The following is a 20,355-nucleotide window of genomic DNA, read 5'->3' on the forward strand; positions in this document are numbered from 1 at the left end:
CCCCCCCCCCCCCCCCCCCCCCGCCAAGCGGGCCCCTGGACACGCGCGGGATTTCACGTGCGCACTAGCCGGGCGAGAGGAAATGACGCAAGTCCTGTGAGTCGCCAGAATGGCCGGGCCATGGCGGCGGGCACAGGCTACGTGCGGTTGTGGGGCGCTGCGCGATGTTGGGCGCTGCGGCGGCCACTGCTGGCCGCCGCCGGAGGGCGGCTTCCGACTGCCGCTGGAGTGTGGTTGCCTAGAGGCCGGCGGGCCTGCGACGCCGCGCCTCCCTGGGCGCTGTGGGGTCGAGGCCCCGTGGCCACGGGCCAGTGGCGGGGACTTTGGGAGGCGAACAGCCGCGGCGGCGGCGCATTCTCCAGCGGCGAGGATGCTTCCGAGGGCGGTGCGGAGGATGGAGCCGCGGGCGCGGGGGGCAGCGCAGGGGGTGGGGACGGCCAGATCATAACGGCGCTGACTCCTATGACGATTCCGGACGTCTTCCCGCACCTGCCGCTCATTGCAGTCACCCGCAACCCGGTGTTTCCGCGCTTCATCAAGATTATCGAGGTAATGAGCGCCCCCGCCGTGGCCTCCAATTTCCCCAGCTCTGCAAGCAGCGGGTTGGACCGAGGGATCCTTGAGCACCCTCATATCACAACTTTTTCCAGGCATGAAGTTTCTTAAAAGTTGGAGTTTGAGTCCTTGTTTTCTCACTACTTTGGTGAACTCGAGCCAGATTCTTCCCCCTTTCAGATCCCTGATGAACCCAGTGAGTTTAGGACTGCCCAGTTAGAGTCCTAGTCATAGAAATCTCCGATGCTGGGAAGGACCGGACCAGAGAACAATCTTACGGCCCAGTTACTTTTCTGCGGGTTTTGGTAAATGTTTCGTGACACTCTCCCTCGGGGCGGTTTGCAGTGTGGTTGCGAGTCCCTTTGGGATCAGGACTCATTCCTCCCTTAAACATTTCTTGACCGCTTACCACGTGCCAGGTACGGTTCTTAGGGATACAACAGTGAACAGGACTGATAAAAATTCCTGTTTTTGGAGCTTACGTCCTAGCGGGATACAAGAGGCAATAAATAAGATTAGTAAGTAAATTACGTGTTGGGAGGCAAGACTACCATAGGGATAATAAAGCCAGGAATAGAATACAGGAGGCATAGGAGGAAGGTCGGGTACAGATGTTCTTAGAGGGATGCAGCCATGGTTTATTCATTCAGTAGAGTGTTCTTGACCTCTTGCTACGTAGCAGGAACTGGGGATACAGCAGCAAACAAGTCATATGCAGTCCCTGTGCCTAAGGAACTTGTATTCTGGTGGAAGAGACATTAAGCAAGATCATTTCAGACTAAGAGCCAAGGGGGTGGGGATGATGGACTGGGGTGATGTAATAGAAAGCAACATGAGTGCAAGGAACTTGAGTTTTTAGAGTAGGAAGGACCCAAATGCCTTCCTCCCCTCTATTTTTTAAAACGTGGAAATTAGAGTCCTTGGTGAAAGGTTATCTGTTAACTGAGCAAGGTCATATGATGAGTCAGCCTCTGCATTCACTCTCCAGCCTCTCCCTCATACTCTAGTCTTTGCTAAACAAATCTCAGGACTGGAGGAGCCGCTCCCACCTCCTCTCCCACCTGCTGATTGCGTGTGTCCGCGCTACTCTTCAAGGGCCTTCCTTGGTTTTGAGTAGTGGTTACTTGCAGGCCCCAGAGCCTATGGGTTCATATCCTGGCTCCACCATCCATAGCTCCTTCACCTTCAGAAAGCTGGTCCTCTGGGCCTCCATTTTCTCATCTGTGAAATGGGCATCATTATCATACCTCAGTTCTTAGAGCTGGTCCGGGAGGTAAGTCAGAGGAATAGCCTAATATCTAAATCAGAAGCTGCTGCTATTGTTTGCAGTATGATACACTCCTGACATTTCAGAAGCTTGTCCTGGAGGCCTTTTTCCTGTCCTTGACCCTAGCCGACCTCTAGGGCCAGGAGTGTTCAGCTACGGTCTCTTCAGTCCTGCAAAGGGGCAGATGCCTCTTGTGCCCTGTGCCCAGAGAGATGATTCCTCCTGGAGGTTCTGTCTGCCCACCCGGAGTTAGCCAGGAGGGTTAAATGAATCGCTGTGGAAAGCGTGAGACTGACACATGGTATGCACTGTATTTCTGTTTTTGTTACCTTGTCAGCGACAACAAGGAGTCCTGCCAGAGGGAGGAGGCAAGAGCTAAGATGCAGCAGCTGTTATCAGAGAGGAATTAGGGAAACTTCCATGGCCGTGGGTAAAGGTTTCTGAACCTGTTGGCAGAGCTCTACTCCTGATTCTGTGGTTGACACGGGCTGTGGCTAACTTGTCCCTGTAGTTTCTCCCCTTATTAGTGGCCTCTCAGTATAGATCAGTGGCTCTTAATTTGTGGTGGGTCATGTATCCATCCTGATGGCTGTCATGGACCTTTTCTCTGGGAAAAATACATCCGTAGGGTCAGGAATTCTGCACCACAAGTTAAGAGCCCCTGTTAAGGGATGAGTTAGAACACTGGTTCTCAAACTGTGGTGCTGAGGCCAACAGCATCGGCATCACTTGGGAGCTTGTTTGAAATGCAGATTCTCAGGCCCACTCCAGGCCTTCTCTGTCAAGAAACTCCAGGGCTGGGGCCCAGCCATCTGTCTAGCAAGTCCTCCAGGTAATTCCAATGCTACTGAAGTTTGAGGGCCCTTAAGTGTAATCAGAGTCTGGCGTGGGAATCAATGCCCGCTGGAAGGAAATCACTTGAGTCTTACAGACGTCTGTGCACCTGCCCCATCAGATGTTCCCTAGAAGATATTAGCCCTCTTTCTGCCATTGAAATGACATCAAGATGATGCGTTGTCATCCTGGGGCTTTCAGTCCTTGACGAAAAGGATGTAGATGTGATTGGGAAATACTTGAACCCAAATTGGAGGAAGTTGCCAGCCTGTGGGATGGGCCACAGTGGAATTACGCACATTTAGTGTTGTCCTTCTGACATTGATAAAATCAGAGTAGTCTAGATGTTCAAGCAAAGACAGTTCACCTCTGACAAGCTCTTGAAATTGGAAGTTAAATCAATTTCTTGGTTCTGGCCATTGTTCTGCTTCAAGTTTTCTATAGAGAGTGGGGGAAACCACCAGGGAATGCAGCCCTGTCAACCTGTCCACTACATTCTCTACGCCTTTGTGTGTGTGCTTTTGGTTTGGGACTTCCTGGACTGTGTTGGGTAGTGTCCTGGGTCAGGTTAGCATAGTCTGGAGAATAATCTACAAAACGCTAGAACTACTGTCAAAATGTCAGCTAGAAAACCTGCCCTGCGTTTCACTTTGGGATCATTGTCATGCTAGGTTAAAAATAAGAAGCTGGTTGAGCTGCTAAGGAGGAAAGTCCGTCTCGCCCAGCCATATGCTGGCGTCTTTCTCAAGAGGGATGACAAGTAAGTGTAACTTTTCCTTCACGCCTTCGTTGAAGTTGCCCTGGAGTGTAGCTCACCACAAGTCCTGCTCCATAGAGTAGCCTGGACCTCTGACCTTTGACCTGGAAGGAATCAAGCAAAACCTACGGAGCACAAGGCCAGGAGCCGAGCATACTTTTTTAGTCTGGGCTGAAGACCCGGCTCAGCTCTAGGTTTCATGTATTGTCAAGTTGCAGGGGTGGGGGTGGTGGGTGGAACTTCGCCTCCAGGACCTTTGGTGGTAACCCCACCTGTGAGGTCGCTTCAGAGCAGAGCTAGCGGGGCAGATAGTACAGCTCCAGGTACATCCACCTTGACTCCAGGTGGGAATTCGTTCCACTTCTGAGTTAGAAGGTCTGTTCTAAGCAGGCTCTGTGGCGGGAGGCGTGGAATGAAATCCCTTCTGTCTGGGCCTGTCTTTACAGCTGACTTAGCCTAGGAGCTGCGCACCCGTGTGCCTGGTGGCAGCCGCCAGGGGCCGCCCTTAGCTGGCAGGCACTCTGCGGGGCTCTGCGGCACCTGTGGGAGCGAGGGGGTTGCCCTCGGTTTTCAGTTGAGGCTGGCAGGGTTATTTCTCTTCTCTTCCTCCTCCCTCTTCACCCGAGACATCCCACTGAGAATCAGGGCCTGTGACCATGTACCTTTGTGTCCCTGACCCTTAGCAATGAGTCTGACGTGGTCGAGAGCCTGGATGAGGTCTACCACACGGGGACGTTTGTCCAGATCCACGAGATGCAAGACCTTGGGGACAAACTGCGCATGATTGTCATGGGACACAGAAGGTGAGGGGCCCCGAGTGAGTGGATGGTGCAGGAGCAGAGGCGCTGAGTGTCCCCAGGTTCTGGTATCACCCGTCCTTCTTGCTCAGCCCTACGGCCTTGTCACTGCAGGGGCTAGGTGAAAGCTGGAGATGGTGGAGACAGGTCACCTCCGGGTCCCTCTTGTTAAAGTGGCAGTATGGGTGGTCAGTGACAGGTTGTATCTTTTACGCACATGACTCACAAAAGCATCACAAGCGTGAACTAGCAGGTTGCCTCGTGTCGCACGTTGAAGTGTGTCTCGGGGTCTGCTGTTCACAGTGGGCGTGCTTTTCCCCAGGAGCCTTGTCTGCTTCTGCCTGCAAATCCTGCTGGATGCCCAGCTTAGTGTTGTGGTTTTTCACTCAGCCAGACCCATTTCCTCGTCAGAAAGGCAGCACCCCCAGAACACACTCGGGAAACGGGGTGTGTTAGGCGCTGATTCTGTGAAAGGTCCTGGTGGTGGTCCCACCACACGAAGCCCCTGCACCCGTCTTCATCTGCTCACGTTAGAGGAAGGAGGCTGCTGCTCTCTCCTGGGGGCATGTGTGAGGTGGAGGGAGTAGAAGATGCAAGAAAATGAATAAAAACAGCGGTGGCTACCCAGTGCTGTCCTGACCTGTGAGGGGCCTTACGGAAGGAGTCCTGCTGGCTCCAGGGGCCAGGCCTCCTTTATGCGGTTTGCTGGGGTCAGCTGGGCACTGGGTCCCCATCCCGCCAGCTCTCAAGCCGGCCCTCCAGGCAAGGGGACAGTTAGTTACCTCATGTGACAGGAGAGAGCCGAGAGGTGAAGTGGCATGTTTGCATTCACGTCACCTAACCGCTGGTGTCTGCTGGGTACTAGGGTGTGGGCCAGAAATAGGCCTACCCCCTACCCCCAGGAGGGGAGGACTTGAGCTTCAAAGCCGGTCACCAGCTGAATTCTGAAGGTGGTGGGAGCTCTGGGGGGACGCGAAGATGAACAGAGTGAGGAGAAGGCATAGACAGGATGGACCTCACACAGAGTGGGCAGGGAGGGCCTCTTTGTGGAGGTGCCCTTGAACTGAGGCCTGAACAACACGAAGGCCGAGGGAGGGACAGGCGGAGTCCTAGAGTCGGGCTGTGCTCGGTGCAGCCAACAACTTGGGATGGGCCCCCGAGCTGGGTGCTGCTGGCTTACCCGTCGGCCTTCAGATGTTCGCAGAGGACAGCGGGGTGTTGGCGTGGAACACGGAATGGCTGGGTCAGCTGGAGGCCAGCTGTGTGCTGGGGGTGGGGGGTGCTAGCCTTGGGGTTCTGAGACAGCGGCTTGGTCTCCAGCTCCCGGGCCCCACGGGTCCCTCTGTGGCCAGCACCAGAAGCCCTGGCAGCTTCATATCTGCCTCGTCTCCGTCTTCAGGATTCACATCAACAGACAGCTGGAGGTGGAGCCCGAGGAGGCCGAAGCCGAGAACAAGCAGAAGCCGCGCAGGAAGGCGAAGCGGGGCAAGAAGGAGGCGGAGGAGGAGCTGAGCAGCGGGCAGCACGTGGAGGTGATGACGGAACCCGCCTCGGGGCCCCCCGGCGAGGTGCTCATGGTGGAGGTGGAGAATGTCGTCCACGAGGACTTCCAGGTCACGGAAGAAGTGAAAGTAAGTCGCTGCCCCCGCCCAGGGACCCCCCTGAGCAGGGGACATGCCACCGAGGCTCTAGCCCATTAAAGCCGTCAGGTTCTCGTGGAATGCAAAAAGTGCTCCCCTCCCCCCGAAGTCCTGGGAAGAAATTGGGATCTAGAAGGTAAAGGAAATGTCCTGGGGTCCTTAGCTGCCCGTGAGGGAGGCAGGATTGGAACCTGGGTCCAGCGCCAGCCCCTGTGAGCTGCTCAGGAGCCCCCGGCCTTCTTTCCGTACTGGCTCCTTCCCCTCAAGCCCAGGGCTCTGGGAAGGGAGCAGGGCCCACTCACCGTGACCCGTGGCTTCTAGATAAGAAAGCAGCAGCCTTCTGGCCGCCTTGACCCCGGATGCAGGCTTGCCTGCTGTCTTCGTAGCTTATCGAGCCAGCTGTCAAGGTGGTGGGTGATGTCCTTCCACCCGTTCTCCTAGTGCAGGTTAGAGGCAGGGGACCTGTTTCCAGTGGGTGGGGGTGAGGAAAGGCAGAGGTAATCGAAGGCGCCTTACCGGTGTGCGTCCCGGCGTCGTGGGCCTCGCTGGGGAGAACACGCCGTGCGTAGCCAGCCAGCAGCCTCGGTCTGCTCCTGTGGTGCTGTGTCGAACAGAGTTCTGGAGGCTTCTGAGCTTGGCGGGGAAAGCTGGGGTCCATTGGTGATGTCTGCCCCGGGCGCTGGGAGGGGTTTGGCTGCCTCTGCCAGCGGCCCAGGGCAGCAGTCAGACCCACAGGGCCACGCCGTCCAGGACAACTTGCCGTGGTAATGGAAGTGGTCTCTGGTTCTGCGCCATCAGCCCCGCGGTGGTCAGTGCTCGATCTGTGGCTGGTGTGACCGAGGGACGAAACGTCGGGGTTTGTCTTAATTCTGATTTATTTGGATGTGAGGAGCTGCCCCCTGGCTGCTGGACTGGACAGCAGAGCTTTAGTTTCCTGTGAGGATCGGTAGTGGGAGAAAGTGAAATTCACTGATGAGATTCGTAGATGCCGCAGGGAAAAGAATCCGAGAGACTTGAGGCCACAGGCTCGTGTTTGTCCGTGCAGGTGCCGCGGGCCTCCAGCTGCCCTCTGCAGGCTCCTTCTGAAAGGTCAGCCCCATCAGTTCAGGGACAAACCCCTAACTAGAGGCTGGGTGCTTGCAGTGAAGGAACGCGTGGTGGCCGCTCTCTCCGTCCCCACCTGTGCCCTCACTGGAGTGTGGTATGCTGGGAGCCGCCTTCTGGAAATCACCAGGTTCCAGTGGTTCACCATAAACTGTCCACGGTCCCGCCGGCAGCATTACTGGCCTCGCTGTGGCAGTGGTGCCTGTGGTATCCACAGCAGAGGGGCCCCTCCACCTCCTCGGGGAGCCAGGACCTGAGGTTCTGGGAGGGGACAGGCTGAGAGCCCTGGTGACTCGCAGGCCCGTCCCCGGACAGAGGAGAATTCAGACCAGGGTGTGCTGAGGTTGAGGAGAAGGGTGTTGGTTGTGAGGCTCACGCTTGAAATAAAGGAATAAAGAAATCCCTTGTCACCCTTTCTTCCTCAAAATGGCTGACTTTAAGGTCAAGGTTCAGCATGGTGTAAGGAGGTAGGCGTTGGTTTTCATCCTTACTGTCCTGATCCTGAGTCCCTGTGACTGGTGGATTCAGGCTGCGCTCCCGGGCATCTGAGACGATCCCTGGCCTGGGCCAGGCGGGAGGGGCTCCTTGCGCCACAGCCCCTGCTGGCCCCCGGGACCGATGGCAGCCTCCCTGTTCGCCAGGCCCTGACCGCCGAGATTGTGAAGACCATCCGGGACATCATTGCCTTGAACCCGCTCTACAGGTGGGTCTCCGGCGCCGTTCCCCGGTCCTGGTGTGTGGTTGACCCTCGCCGAGGCCCGGCTGGGGTCGGTGGGCCTCTTTCTGCAGCTGGGGTTGCTGGGAGGCTTTCTCAGAGTGTCGTCCTGATAGAAAACCCTGCCAGGGGCAGAGATTCAGGCCCCGGCCTGTGTGAACAGACCTGCCTCCCGTGCGGCAGGCCGGCTCTGTGGGGGGAGGGGGAGGGTGGTGCCTTACCCAGAGCAGGTTCTTTGCCTCCTCCATACCAGCAAGGGCTTGGATTTGCCCGGAAGCCTTCTGTCATCGGCTGGGGCGGAGGGGAGGAATCTCACTTGGGGGTTGCTCCGTGGCTGCTGGAGGGGGCTCGTGTCTGGGCCTGGGGGCGTTAGTCTCACGACTCTAGGACGGGTGGCCCCACTGGTCCGCACCTGGCTCTCCGTGGGCATCCCAGGACGTTGACCATCGCGGCTGGGGAGGGGAGACGCAGGCCAGCGCTCCTGCCAGGGGCCCAGCCCGAGCGGCTGCAGCATCCCCGCGCCCCGTGGCGGCGTCCTCTGTCCCTTCCAGAGAGTCTGTGCTTCAGATGATGCAGGCGGGCCAGAGGGTGGTGGACAACCCCATCTACCTGAGTGACATGGGCGCCGCGCTGACCGGAGCTGAGTCCCACGAGCTGCAGGACGTCCTGGAGGAGACCAACGTGAGTGCACCCCGGCCCGTGCTGATCTGCGTGGCGGCCGGCCTCCCAGCCCGGCTGCTTGTGCGTGGTTCCGCTTCCCAGTCCGGTTCGCGCTCGCCCGGGTCGGTCAGGCTGCGTGCTGCTCCCTGGTCTGTCTCGCAGCTGCTGGCGTTCCCTCCGCCGGTGCCTTCCGCTCAGCGGGAGCTGTTTTGGGCCATCAGCCTTGTGCTCTGAATGAGCGATGCCACTGCGAACGTTCTCGACCACAGCTCGCAGACGTGCCGGACTTTATCTGTAGGAGGTGTTTGCAGAACTGGGCTTGCTAGGTCAGAGGGGGCTCGTCTCCAGTTGGCGACACGTGGCCAGGTCGCTCTGGCCCGTTTGCGCTCCGTCTGGGAGGTGCCTGGTCCCCCCCACACGCTCACCACACAGAGATGCCAACTTCTGACCGTCACTCGCATCTTCCCTTTCTTGGCAGATTCCCAAGCGGCTGTACAAGGCCCTGTCGCTCCTCAAGAAGGAGTTTGAGCTGAGCAAGCTGCAGCAGCGCCTGGGGCGCGAGGTAAGCCCGGGCTGAGGACCCGCCGCGCGGGGAGGGCGGCGTGCGGTGTCACTCCGGTTCGGGGCGGGGAAGCCGGCCCGGATGCCCCCCGTCGCGGCGGGNCGCTGCTCTAGCTTCAGCGTCCTGGGAGCATGCTGCACGTTGGGACCCAGCCTCGGACAGGTTGAAGCTCTGTTTCCCCAACGCTCTGTGGTCTGTGGCCCACCTTCCCGATTGTGGGCAGATCTGCGGGCTGCCTGCGTCGTCGGTTGCTTACCAGTCGTGCTGTTTTTCAGAATTGACTGGCTCTTTCTGCTTTGCTTTATTTTAGAAAATACTTTCTGGTCACATCTCTAATTGGAAAATTTTTAATACTTGGTTATTAGCTCGAGGCAACTTTTTTTTTTTTTTAAGATTTTATTTATTGAGAGAGCACGAGCGGGAGGAGGGGGAGGCTCCCCTCTGGGCAGGAGGCCCAACGTGGTCCTCGGTCCAAGGACCCTGAGATCCTGACCTGAGGCGAGGGCAGACGCTTAACCGACTGAGCCGCCCAGGCCCCCCCCCCCCGTTTTAGTATTTATTTGTGTCTACCCCCAGTGTGGTGCTCAGACTCATAACCCCGAGAACAAGGTCACATGATCCACCTGCTGAGTCCACCAGGCGCCCCCTGCACAAGGCAGTTCTTACTGCGCCTCCGATGGGACTCAGGAATGGGGGTTGTAGGCGGCCTGGGTGCTCGGCGGCCTCGTCCGTCCAGAGGAGCCCTGCGCCCGTGGGAGGTGCCCAGCGTCAAGCGAGCTTCACCTGGTCGCAGTCAGGACTGAAGAGCGAGTCCTCTCCGCTCTTGGGACTGTTTCTTTCCAGGCCCGGCTCAGGGAGACGGGGTTCGAGGGGGAGGGAGTGGGTGGCGGCTCTCGGGCTTTCCTTCTGTGTCCGGAGGAAGCCGCGCCCCCGACCCCTGGCAGTCCGCGGACGCGTGTGCGCGCTCCCGTGCACTGAGTGCGCTCTGACCGTGGCCCGTCGGGCCTGCAGGTGGAGGAGAAGATCAAGCAGACGCACCGCAAGTACCTCCTGCAGGAGCAGCTGAAGATCATCAAGAAGGAGCTGGGCCTGGAGAAGGAGGACAAGGACGCCATCGAGGAGAAGTTCCGCGAGCGGCTCAAGGAGCTCGTGGTCCCCAAGCACGTCATGGACGTCGTGGATGAGGAGCTGAGCAAGCTGGGCCTGCTGGACAACCACTCCTCCGAGTTCAAGTGAGCGTCCTGGGGGCTGTGCCCGTCTCTGCGTGGCGTCCACCCTCGAGGGCGGCCCCCTCTCGTGCCTCAGCCAAGCCGCTGACCCGCCAGGGGCCAGGATGCCAGGCCCAGAAGCCGGGAGGGTGGGTCCCTTGGCCACCCTCTGGTCACACTGGGCGCCTGAGAAGCACTTGGCCTGTGACAGTCCTGTCTCGGCGCCGCCGTGCAGAACGCCCTTTTCTTTGTCACCTGTTTCCCAGCTGGAGAACTTATGCTTAGAGAAGTCAGTCAGTGAGCAGGCCCGCTGGGCTGGTGGGTGGGGACCGGGATTTGAACCCAGGGATGTCTGGCTTTGAGCAGGGCTTTCAGCCAGGACCCCTCTCCTTCTGTTCCCTCCTTTGCGTGGCCTGTGAGAGCCAGGAAGTCAGCGTGTCTTCCTGGGGGCTCCGCCTTGCCCCCTGGGTGCGCAGCTCCCAGTCTGGGGTCTCTCTCCCGGCAGTGCTGATCTGCCCCTAGCCAGGCCTGTGTCACGTATCCCCTGGGTGAAGTCCTCTTCCATTTTTACCCCTGCTGCCTCCATGGAACGGGATTCTGAGCAGTCCTCGTGCTCGCTGTGTCTGGGCCAGGAAACGGGCCGAGCCGCTGTGCTGGGGGCTCTGCAGTTCCCACCACGCGGCCTTCGCCGGTTACCGGCTCCGCCAGCTGGGGCACGCTGGCCGTGCTTCATGCGTCAGGCTCAGTGGGCGCCAGTACCGCGGGCTGGCGGCGGCAGTGCTGGGCAGCTGGCCGGGCCCCGCTCACCGGCTCTGGTCTGTTCCCTGGCAGCGTCACTCGTAACTACCTGGACTGGCTGACGTCCATCCCATGGGGCAAGTACAGCAACGAGAATCTGGACTTGGCCCGGGCCCAGGCAGTGCTGGAGGAGGACCACTACGGGATGGAGGATGTCAAGAAGCGCATCCTGGTGAGGCCCCCCGCGCCCCTCCCCTGGGTCCCAGGCCTCCCCTCCCCCCACCCCATGCCAGTGAGGTCCCCTGCACCCCTCCCCTGGGTCCCGGGCTTCTCCCTCCCCCCCACCCCATGCCAGTTAGGCCCGCCTGCACCCCTCCCACAGGTCCTTGGGCACAGGCTGCTCGAAGCTGCCTCTGGGCGCCACAGTCCCACCTCCTAGGCATTTGTTCCAAGCACCCAGGGCGGGCACTGAGGGGCTGGGTCTGTCGTGGTCTGGATTCGGGACCTAGGCCTCCCCCATGTTGGTGGGGGTCCCAGAGGAGCCCCTTGGGGAATTTCTCATCTAGGGTCCAGGAGGGCCTTGGCTGAGGCAGGGCTGGCGGGGGTCATCGGAGGCCGAGGAAGGAGAGGGAGGGCTCCAGGGGGAGAGACTGGCATTGGAGCAGCTCAGAGGTGGCAAGGGCAGCCTGGGCTGGGCAGCCTGCTCCAGGGGCCTCGGGTTTCTGAGGAGGGACAAGAGTAGTGCCTGAGACGACACGAGACGGGCCTGGTTCAGGGCCAGTAGGCCGTGGCTGGAGCAGCGAGAGGGTCGATACGGTCCAGGATGTGGGAGGAAGGGGTTACTACCAACCTGGTTTGGCGCCCTGGTCACCCACAGTGGGTCACTGCCCTTCCTGGGGCGTGTGAGCCTTCCAGTCAGCTCAGCCCCTCTGGGACAGGCCTCGTCCCTTCCACAGGCCCCAGAGGCTTGAAAGTCAGCGTGACAGTGGCGAGGCTCACATCAGGCAGGGCCCCCGGTCCTGCAGAGAGGACGGCGCGTGTCTCATGGGAGCCCGCCTCTGCCTGCAGGAATTCATCGCTGTCAGCCAACTCCGAGGCTCCACCCAGGGCAAGATTCTCTGTTTCTATGGTCCCCCTGGCGTGGGCAAGACCAGCATTGCCCGCTCCATCGCCCGTGCCCTGAACCGCGAGTACTTCCGCTTCAGCGTCGGGGGCATGACCGACGTGGCCGAGATCAAAGGGCACAGGTAGGCTTTGGCCTGGCTCCGTTCCTGTGTGTGTGAGGGGGTGTCAGCGGCGAGCGGTGACCTCTGCTCACGCTGGGCTAAGTGACCGATGAGCGCGGCCATCCACTGACTGCAGGCCTGGCTGAGTCCAGCCGCGCAAACGTTGGCTCAAAACCTTGGCCTCTCAGCCACCAGGAGGGCAGACCACCAGGAGTGTTTCTTCCTCGGCTGGTGCTAGTTCCAGCTCCCATCCTACCCAGTTCAGCTCCCCTGGCTCTGGGGCCAGAGTTCTCTGTGTCCAGGACTGTGGACTGGAGCCAAGGGTGAGGCAGTGTCCCCACTGAGGACAGGGCGGCACGCCAGTGAGGCCTCAGCACCTCTCCTGGGTCTTTGCTCCCCCTCCAGGCCCGCGTCCAGGGTCTGGAAACCGCCGGTCTGTGTGCCCGCACCCTTCCATTGGGGCGGCCATGGCGTGTTTTCCCGGGGCTTCCCGCCACGCTGGCCTCTGCCGAGGGTGGTTCTTGGAGTAGCTTCCTGGGTAGTTTTGGTGAGACGCAAGTGTGACAGGAGTACAAGGATCGTGTGGGCTGCAGGAGCTCAGAGAAGGCACCTGGAGTGTGGCAGGGCCGTGGAGGCGGGAGTGGGCGGGCGAGGAGCCTCCAGGCTGCGGTGGTGCCGGGGAGGGGTGGGGCAGCCGCGCAGGTTCTTGGCTCAGGGCTGGGGTCTGAGCTGGGAGGAGCTCAGGAAGAAGGGGGGGGGGCAGAGTCAGGCCCTGGCGTCACCTGGGCCCTTGGCTCAGAGAACGCCTGAGAGTGTGGCCAAGCACCATTCACCCAGGCCGAGAAGAGGCCTTGGCAGAGTTTTTAAACAGGTGCATGTCTGTAACATTGCGGGGTGAGTCAGCAAGGGAGAGGGGCCCAAGAAGGCAGGGACAGGTATTCTGTGCTGATGTTGGGTCTGGGATCCCAAACAAGGATGAGAACAGGGAATTTACTGCTCTTACCCTATTGTAACAGCAGTGACACCCTCTTCTGTCCGCAGCCCTCCAGGGCTTCCTCCTCCCTCAGGGTAAAAGCCCAAATCCACACTGAGGCCTGCAAGGCCCAGCACACCCCGCCCTCTTTGCTTCCTCCCTCTCTCCTCCTCCTTCTTCCCCCCTCACTCACTCTGCTCCAGCCATAGGGGCTTTCAGTATACCAGGCCTAGGCCTGCCCCTGCCCCAGGACCTTTGCACAGGCTGTTCCCACAGACAACCCTCTATTTTCAAATACCCACACAGCTTGCCTCTTCACTTCTTTTGCTCAGAACGTTTCCCTAAGACATTCTGTATCTCCACCTTAACGCCCCTGAAATGGCATTCCAGAGCTCCTGTCCTTCCTTCTCTTTGTAGCGTGTATAAAGTTTATTGAACCTCATAATCTCCTTCGTTTGGTGGGCCATCTGTCTGCCTTGCTGGGTCTTACCTCGCAGGCACAAGACTCGTGTCTGCCTTACTCTCTCTGAGTGCCAGACCCCCGCAGCTGAGCTGGGACAGTAGAGCAAGGACGTGGTCAAGAAACAGTCCAGCAAGTGCCAGCCAGGTCCGGGCCATGGGCCCAGTGACCCCGAGACCTCGGAGGCCATGCTGTGCCTGGGAGGACCTGGGTCGGGGGGACGTTTCTGCCGTCAGCACCTGGCTGCTCCTGATCTCTCTTGTTCTGTTGGGTTGGGCAGTGTGGGCTGGGTTTCACCATCCGGATAGGAGGTGCTGGCTGTGGGGACGGGTCTGAGTGAGACCTGGTGTTGCGTCTGTTCCCTGCCCCGAGTCGGAGCTGGGGGACGAGGCCGACATTCCCATTGCTGGAGAGCACAGGCCGTTGGGGTAGCTGTCCGCTCGTGCCAGCCTCCACGCCGCCTCCACATTTCCTGTTGCCGCCGCTCTGCATTTCCCGTTGCCGCCGCTGGGCGGCCCTCCATGGAGGCCAGGTGGTACCCTGAGATCCTGGTGCTGTCTGCGAGCTGGGCCTGTGGGTGCCGGCGTGGCCAGCCCCAGGTGGGCGGGGGGTCAGCCGCTCCTGCTCTGCTCTGCCCCCAGGCGGACATATGTGGGCGCCATGCCGGGAAAGATCATCCAGTGTCTTAAGAAGACCAAGACGGAGAACCCCTTAATCCTGATAGACGAGGTGCGCACAACGAGGGGCTGGGCGCGGCCGGGCTCGGCGCGGACGAGGCAGCGCAGCCTACGTTCCCGGCACCCTTCCCCAAGGCCGGACATGGTCCCTTGGGCCTTCCTGGGCCAGAGCTCCAGGCGGTGCCGACCAGGCAGAGTCTGTGCCCAAGATCAGACCCGCGGCCCCCGCCGTTTTGGTCGTTCCCTAGTCACTGGGTGGCCCCGCAGCCGCCAGGCCCCTTCATGACACAGCTTCTGTCCTGCCTCGGAGGACCCATGGCAGCCCACCTGCTTGTGCTCCAGGCTTGCCCAGTGCCCGCCCCTGGTGCAGGTGAAATCTGGTCCCTCCTGGCTCCCTCCCGCCAGGGTGTCTGGTGAGCAGACATGGGGAGCAGGACAGGTGCCCAAACTAGCCGCCTTCTGCTGCCCCTTCAGGTAGACAAGATAGGCCGGGGCTACCAGGGGGACCCCTCGTCAGCACTGCTTGAGCTGCTGGACCCCGAGCAGAACGCCAACTTTCTGGATCACTACCTGGATGTGCCCGTGGACCTGTCCAAGGTGTGTGTCCTGCCAGGGAGCTGGGCCCTGTGGGGAGAGTCAGGGTGGCCAGTCCTCCGGTACCCCCCTGCCGCCTTCCCCAGGTGCTGTTCATCTGCACGGCCAATGTCACCGAGACCATCCCTGAGCCGCTGAGGGACCGGATGGAGATGATCAACGTGTCTGGCTACGTGGCCCAGGAGAAGCTCGCCATCGCAGAGGTGAGGGCAGGACCCTCACCCCAGCTCTGGACAGAAGAGGGTACCCCACTGCAGCTGGGGCTCAAGGCATATTTGAGCACCGAGTGGCAGGCCCCTAACCAGAGCTGTGGCCCTGCTCGGAGGGGGGATGGCCGGGGTCTGCCCACTCGTGGAGTGTGAGTATCGCCGAGAGCAGAGGTGAGGCCTGCTGTGAACCGCGTAACTGCGCACGTCTGACCCCAGCGAGGGCACTTCCCCACCCCACCCGCTTCTCTGGCTGGGCGTCCAGTAGCTCCCGTTCCGCTCCTCCTGGAGGTGGCGTCCGACTCCGAGGGCTGGGGGCTCCGGCCCACAGGCTGCGACTGCTTCGGACGCCAGTTGCGCATTCCAGGGCTCGCTTTCCTCTGACCGACTGGCTGGCAGTCAGGCGTTCCCCTGACCTCCCCTTTGGGTTTGATGGTTTGGTGTCACGGCTCACGGAGCTCAGGAGAACAGTTTCCTTCCTTACCAGTTTATTACAAAGGATACAACCAGGGAACAGCCGGAACAGCTGCATGGAGCCCAGCACGGGGCAGGGGCTTCTATGCGCTCCCTGGGCACGCCCCCCTCCCAGCGCCTCGCAGCGGGTCCGCGGTCTCCTAGCTCCACAGTCTAGGGTGTTTCTGGACGCTTCATTCCACGTGCGTTGTTGAGTAAATCATTAGCCACTGGTGACTGACTGCACCTGCAGCCCTCTGTGCCTGGGGCTCAAGGGCGAGGCTGACCGTTCCAGCCCTCAGACCAAGGGGCTATTTCATAGGTACCAGCAGCTGCCCCGCTCACCCTGCCACTCTGAAAATGCCAGGGTCCTGGAAACTCTTGGGTCCGGACCTGGGATCAGAGACCTACCGAGTACAGATTTTTTCTACCCCACTCTCCTGGGCCCCGGAAGAGGAATAAGGGGGAGAGAGCCTTGAGCGTGATGTTGGCGAGAACACAGTCTCTCCTGGGCATTCCGGGCACAAGGCTACCTGTGCAGCGTTGGGGACTGTGTGCTCGGTCCTGATAGTGTCATGCCCTGCCCCGTTAGTGTGCTGCTCCCTGTCCCGCAGCACACCTGTCCCAGGGGCAGCCTGGGGCCCCTCGGCTGCTTTCAGGGCCAGTGCCCCTTCCACCTGTCTTCCCGCCAGCTGTGGGGCCTCGAGTTGTGACCATGGAACACGTGTCCTAGGCCAAGGGTCACCTGGGATTCAGGTCTCGGTGCATTTCTTAGTTGTTAGCGGTCTCCCTAGGCCCGGGGCTGGATTCCTACCCTAAAGAATGAAGCAGAGAGCCAGATTTCCTTCCAGAGAAAAGGGAAGGTGTTTCTGACCTAGTGTTTTCTTTTTTTTCAAAGATATTATTTATTTATTTGCCAGAGAGAGGGCGGGAGAGAGAGAGAGCACAAGCAGGGGAGCGGCAGGCAGAGGGAGAAGCAGGCTCCCGCTGAGCAGGGAGCCCAGTGTGGGCTGATTCCAGGAGCATGGGATTATCACCTGAGCCAAAGGCAGACAGACACTTCACCGACTGACCCACCCAGGCATCCCGGACCCAGTGTTTTCTTCGTGGGAAGGGGTTGAACACGCTTTTCCCAGAGCTCATCGCAGCCCTTGGGCGCTGGGCCCCAGCCCTTGGGGCCTGACAGCGGCTGCCTGTCCCCTGGGGTGGGAGGGGAGCCAGAGGAGCTCTTGGCTGAGGTAGTTATAGGGGTCCTGGAGCCTCCCCACCCCGCCAAGGAGGGACAGGCTTGGGGACCTGGGCAGGGTACTACTTTTAAACCTTTAAAGGGACAAGAAGAACACGGACTCCCGGAGGCTTCAGGGCCAACCTGTTGACAAACGTACTGACGTGTGTCGTTGTGTCCCCCGTGTCTCAGCTGCCTTCTGCCTCCCAGTTGGTGCTCTGGACTGTCTGTCCCATGATTGCTGTGTGGCAGGAGTCAGGCTGGGCTGTGGGTGAATTGGGAGCCTTGATCTCCCCATTCCTGTGCTCGGGAAGGCGGCTGCTCAGTGTGAGTGGGGTGAGCCCAGGGATCAGGAGAGACCTTCGTGGAGGAGTGGCGTCTTGGATGAGATTTGGAGGCAGGACAGGAGTGGAATCTGGGCAGAGGGTGCAGCAGGAGCAGAGGCCTGGGAGCGTCTGGAGGTGGCAGCCTGGGCGTCTGTGGGGGTCCTGGGCCTGCCGTGCTCTCTGCCCAGACTCCCTGGCTCCTTCCCCTCAGGTCTTGGCTTTGGTGTCCCCTCCTGGGACAGCCTTCCCCAGCTCCCCCTGCCCCCAGCTGAGAGGTCTGTGCAGGCAGGTGCTGGGTCCCCCTCCGTCTTTAGCCAGCCGGGGGTCTTGGGAAGGCTCGGTGCTAAGTGGGGGCCACAGGAGAACCACTGGTTCCTGACCCTGAGGCCCAGGGTCCTGATGGCATTTTGTCCCCTGCCAGCGGTACCTGGTGCCTCAGGCCCGAGCCCTGTGTGGCCTGGACGAGAGCAGGGCCAAGCTGTCGTCCGCCGTGCTGACGCTGCTTATCAAGCAGTACTGCCGGGAGAGCGGCGTGCGCAACCTGCAGAAGCAGGTGGAGAAGGTGAGCGGAGCGCAGGCTGCGGCCTGCGGCCTGGAAGACGGGACCCCACTCCCAGGAGTTCCCCAGAGGAGTCCCGGCCACACAGACAGGAGCTGGTGGGAGCCGGGGCAGGGGGTGGGGGGTCCGTGCTTCTTGGGACAGAGAGTCTCCGTGTGGGGAGATGGAACGTTCTGGAGACAGATGTGAATGCATCTGATGCATGGAAGCTGCAGACTTATAAATGGTTGAAATGGTTATTTTGTCTTTTACCGCAATGTTAAAAAACTAAAAACAAGTGGGGTGAGGGGCCCACGCCCACCCTGCTGCCTTGCCCACCCCAGGTGTTACGGAAGTCTGCCTACAAGATCGTCAGTGGCGAGACCGACCTGGTAGAGGTGACGCCCGAGAACCTGCAGGACTTTGTGGGGAAGCCCGTGTTCACCGTGGAGCGCATGTACGACGTGACGCCCCCCGGCGTGGTCATGGGGCTGGCCTGGACCGCCATGGGTGAGCAGCAGATGCCGCCGAGCCCCCCTCCGGGAAGGGAGGCCAGAGGCCAGGGAAGAGATTGGTCTGTAAGGTGGCATAGTGCCCCACAAGCCTTATTTGGATTGAGGGGAGTCGCTCTGGCCCTGGGGCTGCCACCCAGCAGGGGGCGCCCTTGTCCAGGTGCCCTTGCTCAGCCAGCGCGCAGGGCGGTGCTGTGGGGTGGGGTCTACAAACAGGCTGGCTCGGAATGGCGCAGTGTCTGCTCACTTGAGATCTAAAGGAACTGGGGTTCGGTGCTGTGAGGCTGTGCCTTTGCTGTGTCCACGTCAGTGAGGGCAGCCCAAAGCACGGGTGAGCGGCAGCCCCAGTGGCGGCGCTGCGATGTGGAGAAGCAGGCACCAGGCCAGGGGGAGAGGGCAGAGGGAACGCGGGGTGTCCCCGAGGCACCCCGTGAGGTCGGGGGAGAGGTCCCAGGGTTCACAGCCTCTGCACGCTGGTCTCCCAGGAGGCTCCACGCTGTTTGTTGAGACATCCCCTCGGCGGCCCCGAGACAAGGACAGCAAGGGGGACAAGGACGGAAGCCTGGAGGTGACAGGTCAGCTAGGGGATGTGATGAAGGAGAGTGCTCGCATCGCCTACACCTTCGCCAGGGCCTTCCTGATGCAGCACGAGCCCTCCAATGATTACCTGGTGACCTCGCACATCCACCTGCACGTGCCCGAGGTGAGCCCCCGGCTTCCCCGGCCCCGGCCCCCTGGCGGGTCCCCAGCCCTCATCCAGTCCGCCCACCCCCCCAACCTGCATCTCCCCGCTAGGGTGCGACCCCCAAGGATGGCCCGAGCGCCGGCTGCACCATCGTCACGGCCCTGCTCTCCCTGGCTATGGACCGGCCGGTGCGGCCAAACCTGGCCATGACGGGCGAGGTCTCCCTCACAGGCAAGATCCTGCCAGTGGGTGGCATCAAGGAGAAGACCATTGCGGTAAGTGTCACTTCCTCCCCCCTGGGGTGGAAGGGCGCCCCCCACCCCTGCACCGTCCTGTGTCCTTGCACAGCTGGTGTAGGCCTCAGGCAGGCAAGGAAGGGTACCAGCCCCTTACAGACTGGGACTTGGGCCCAAGTGGGGCGGAGTGTCCTAGCTGCCCCTCCCCATAGTGGTCCTCCCCCTCTTCAAGGACATTTCCCTTCTCCGCTGCTTTTAAGTTAGGAGTAGGGTGGACACCTGCTTCCTCTTAAACCAAGCACCGAGAATGGGGGATGCAGAGATAGGTCTGCCCTCATCACACTTGGTCCCATGCTTCCCCCCTCAGTGCTAGGACTCCTGCCCCTTTGTCCAGCCCTCGATCCCCTGCGTTCCGAAACCTGGCCTTATCTGCACCCCCCTTCCCCTCCCACAACCTGCCCACAAGGCAGTCCACCGCTGGCAACAGAGGCTCTCTGCACCTAGCTTTCCTCACTTGAAAAATGGGAGATGAAAGAAGGCAGCACATGCCGTGTCCCTGGACGATGCCTGGTGGCTAGTGGAAAACTTGGTCCCCCAAGGGGGTAGTCGGGCAGCAGCACTCTGGGTGAAATAGGGCCTGATGGTGGGAACCCTGGAGGACTGTGGGCGCAGCACAGACCAGGATCCAGAGCTCACAGGTGCCCTGAGGCTGTGCATCAAGGCCGGGCACGCTCCAGTGCACGCTATCTGTTCAGATCCCATGTACTTTTAGCTGTCAAGCCAGTAAACAGAAGGCCCTGCTTACTGTCATTCATCAGAGAACTGGGGCTCTGGGAGAAGAGGCTCCTGGGAACAGAGGCCAGGAATGGGGTTTGGACTTCCATTTCCTCAGCTGCAAGACAGGGTGTGCAGGGGAGCCTGGTCGGGGCCAAGCCGTCCCAACTGACCTGCCTGCGCCCCCTCTCCCCCCGGCCCCCAGGCAAAGCGTGCTGGAGTGACATGCATTGTCCTGCCAGCTGAGAACAAGAAGGACTTCTATGACCTGGCTGCCTTCATCACGGAGGGCCTGGAGGTCCATTTCGTGGAGCACTACCGCGAGATCTTCAACATCGCCTTCCCCGAGGAGCAGCCAGAGGCCTTGGCAGTGGAGCGGTGACGGCAGCCCAAGCTCTGCTGGCACGGACGGGCCCAGCTGGGCCAAGGTGGCACTGGGCCAGGAGCTCTGGGCCGCTGAGCCACCAGGAGGCTCAGCAGAGGCCCGAGTTGAAGGACCTCAATTACGGCTTAATCACGGTGTCTGCCATATATGAACTATTTAATTATGATTAAAACCCCTTTCCAGTACTGCTTGGCTGCTTGCTCTCTGTGCACCACCCTGCCCCTCGCCATTGCTCAGGAGGGCTCACC

At 60.4% G+C, this 20,355-nt stretch overlaps 1 protein-coding gene across 1 annotated transcript; it reads left to right on the forward strand.

The window, feature by feature from the left end:
- The first annotated feature begins 91 nt into the window (after nucleotides 1-91).
- On the forward strand, nucleotides 92-20,292 carry LONP1 (lon peptidase 1, mitochondrial). The gene is made up of 18 exons (XM_040629513.1): nucleotides 92-549; nucleotides 3,328-3,416; nucleotides 4,097-4,216; nucleotides 5,610-5,841; nucleotides 7,596-7,657; nucleotides 8,221-8,350; nucleotides 8,808-8,891; nucleotides 9,903-10,123; nucleotides 10,931-11,069; nucleotides 11,906-12,084; nucleotides 14,138-14,225; nucleotides 14,648-14,770; nucleotides 14,854-14,970; nucleotides 17,399-17,539; nucleotides 17,860-18,025; nucleotides 18,513-18,730; nucleotides 18,823-18,987; nucleotides 19,928-20,292. Exons 1-18 carry the CDS (start codon nucleotides 121-123, stop codon nucleotides 20,102-20,104), a joined length of 2,880 nt encoding a protein of 959 aa, XP_040485447.1. The 5' UTR covers nucleotides 92-120; the 3' UTR covers nucleotides 20,105-20,292.
- The last annotated feature ends 63 nt before the right edge of the window (nucleotides 20,293-20,355 follow it).

This window comes from Ursus maritimus, unplaced genomic scaffold (assembly GCF_017311325.1).
Source record: "Ursus maritimus isolate PB19 unplaced genomic scaffold, ASM1731132v1 scaffold_14, whole genome shotgun sequence".
Taxonomy (NCBI): domain Eukaryota; kingdom Metazoa; phylum Chordata; class Mammalia; order Carnivora; family Ursidae; genus Ursus; species Ursus maritimus.

Coding starts and splice junctions, on each gene's coding strand:
- LONP1 (XM_040629513.1), top strand. CDS start 121: ATGGCGGCGGGCACAGGCTACGTGCGGTTGTGGGGCGCTGCGCGATGT. Junction 17,540..17,859: donor TGCAGAAGCAGGTGGAGAAG/GTGAGCGGAGCG, acceptor TGCCCACCCCAG/GTGTTACGGAAGTCTGCCTA. Junction 18,026..18,512: donor GCTGGCCTGGACCGCCATGG/GTGAGCAGCAGA, acceptor CTGGTCTCCCAG/GAGGCTCCACGCTGTTTGTT.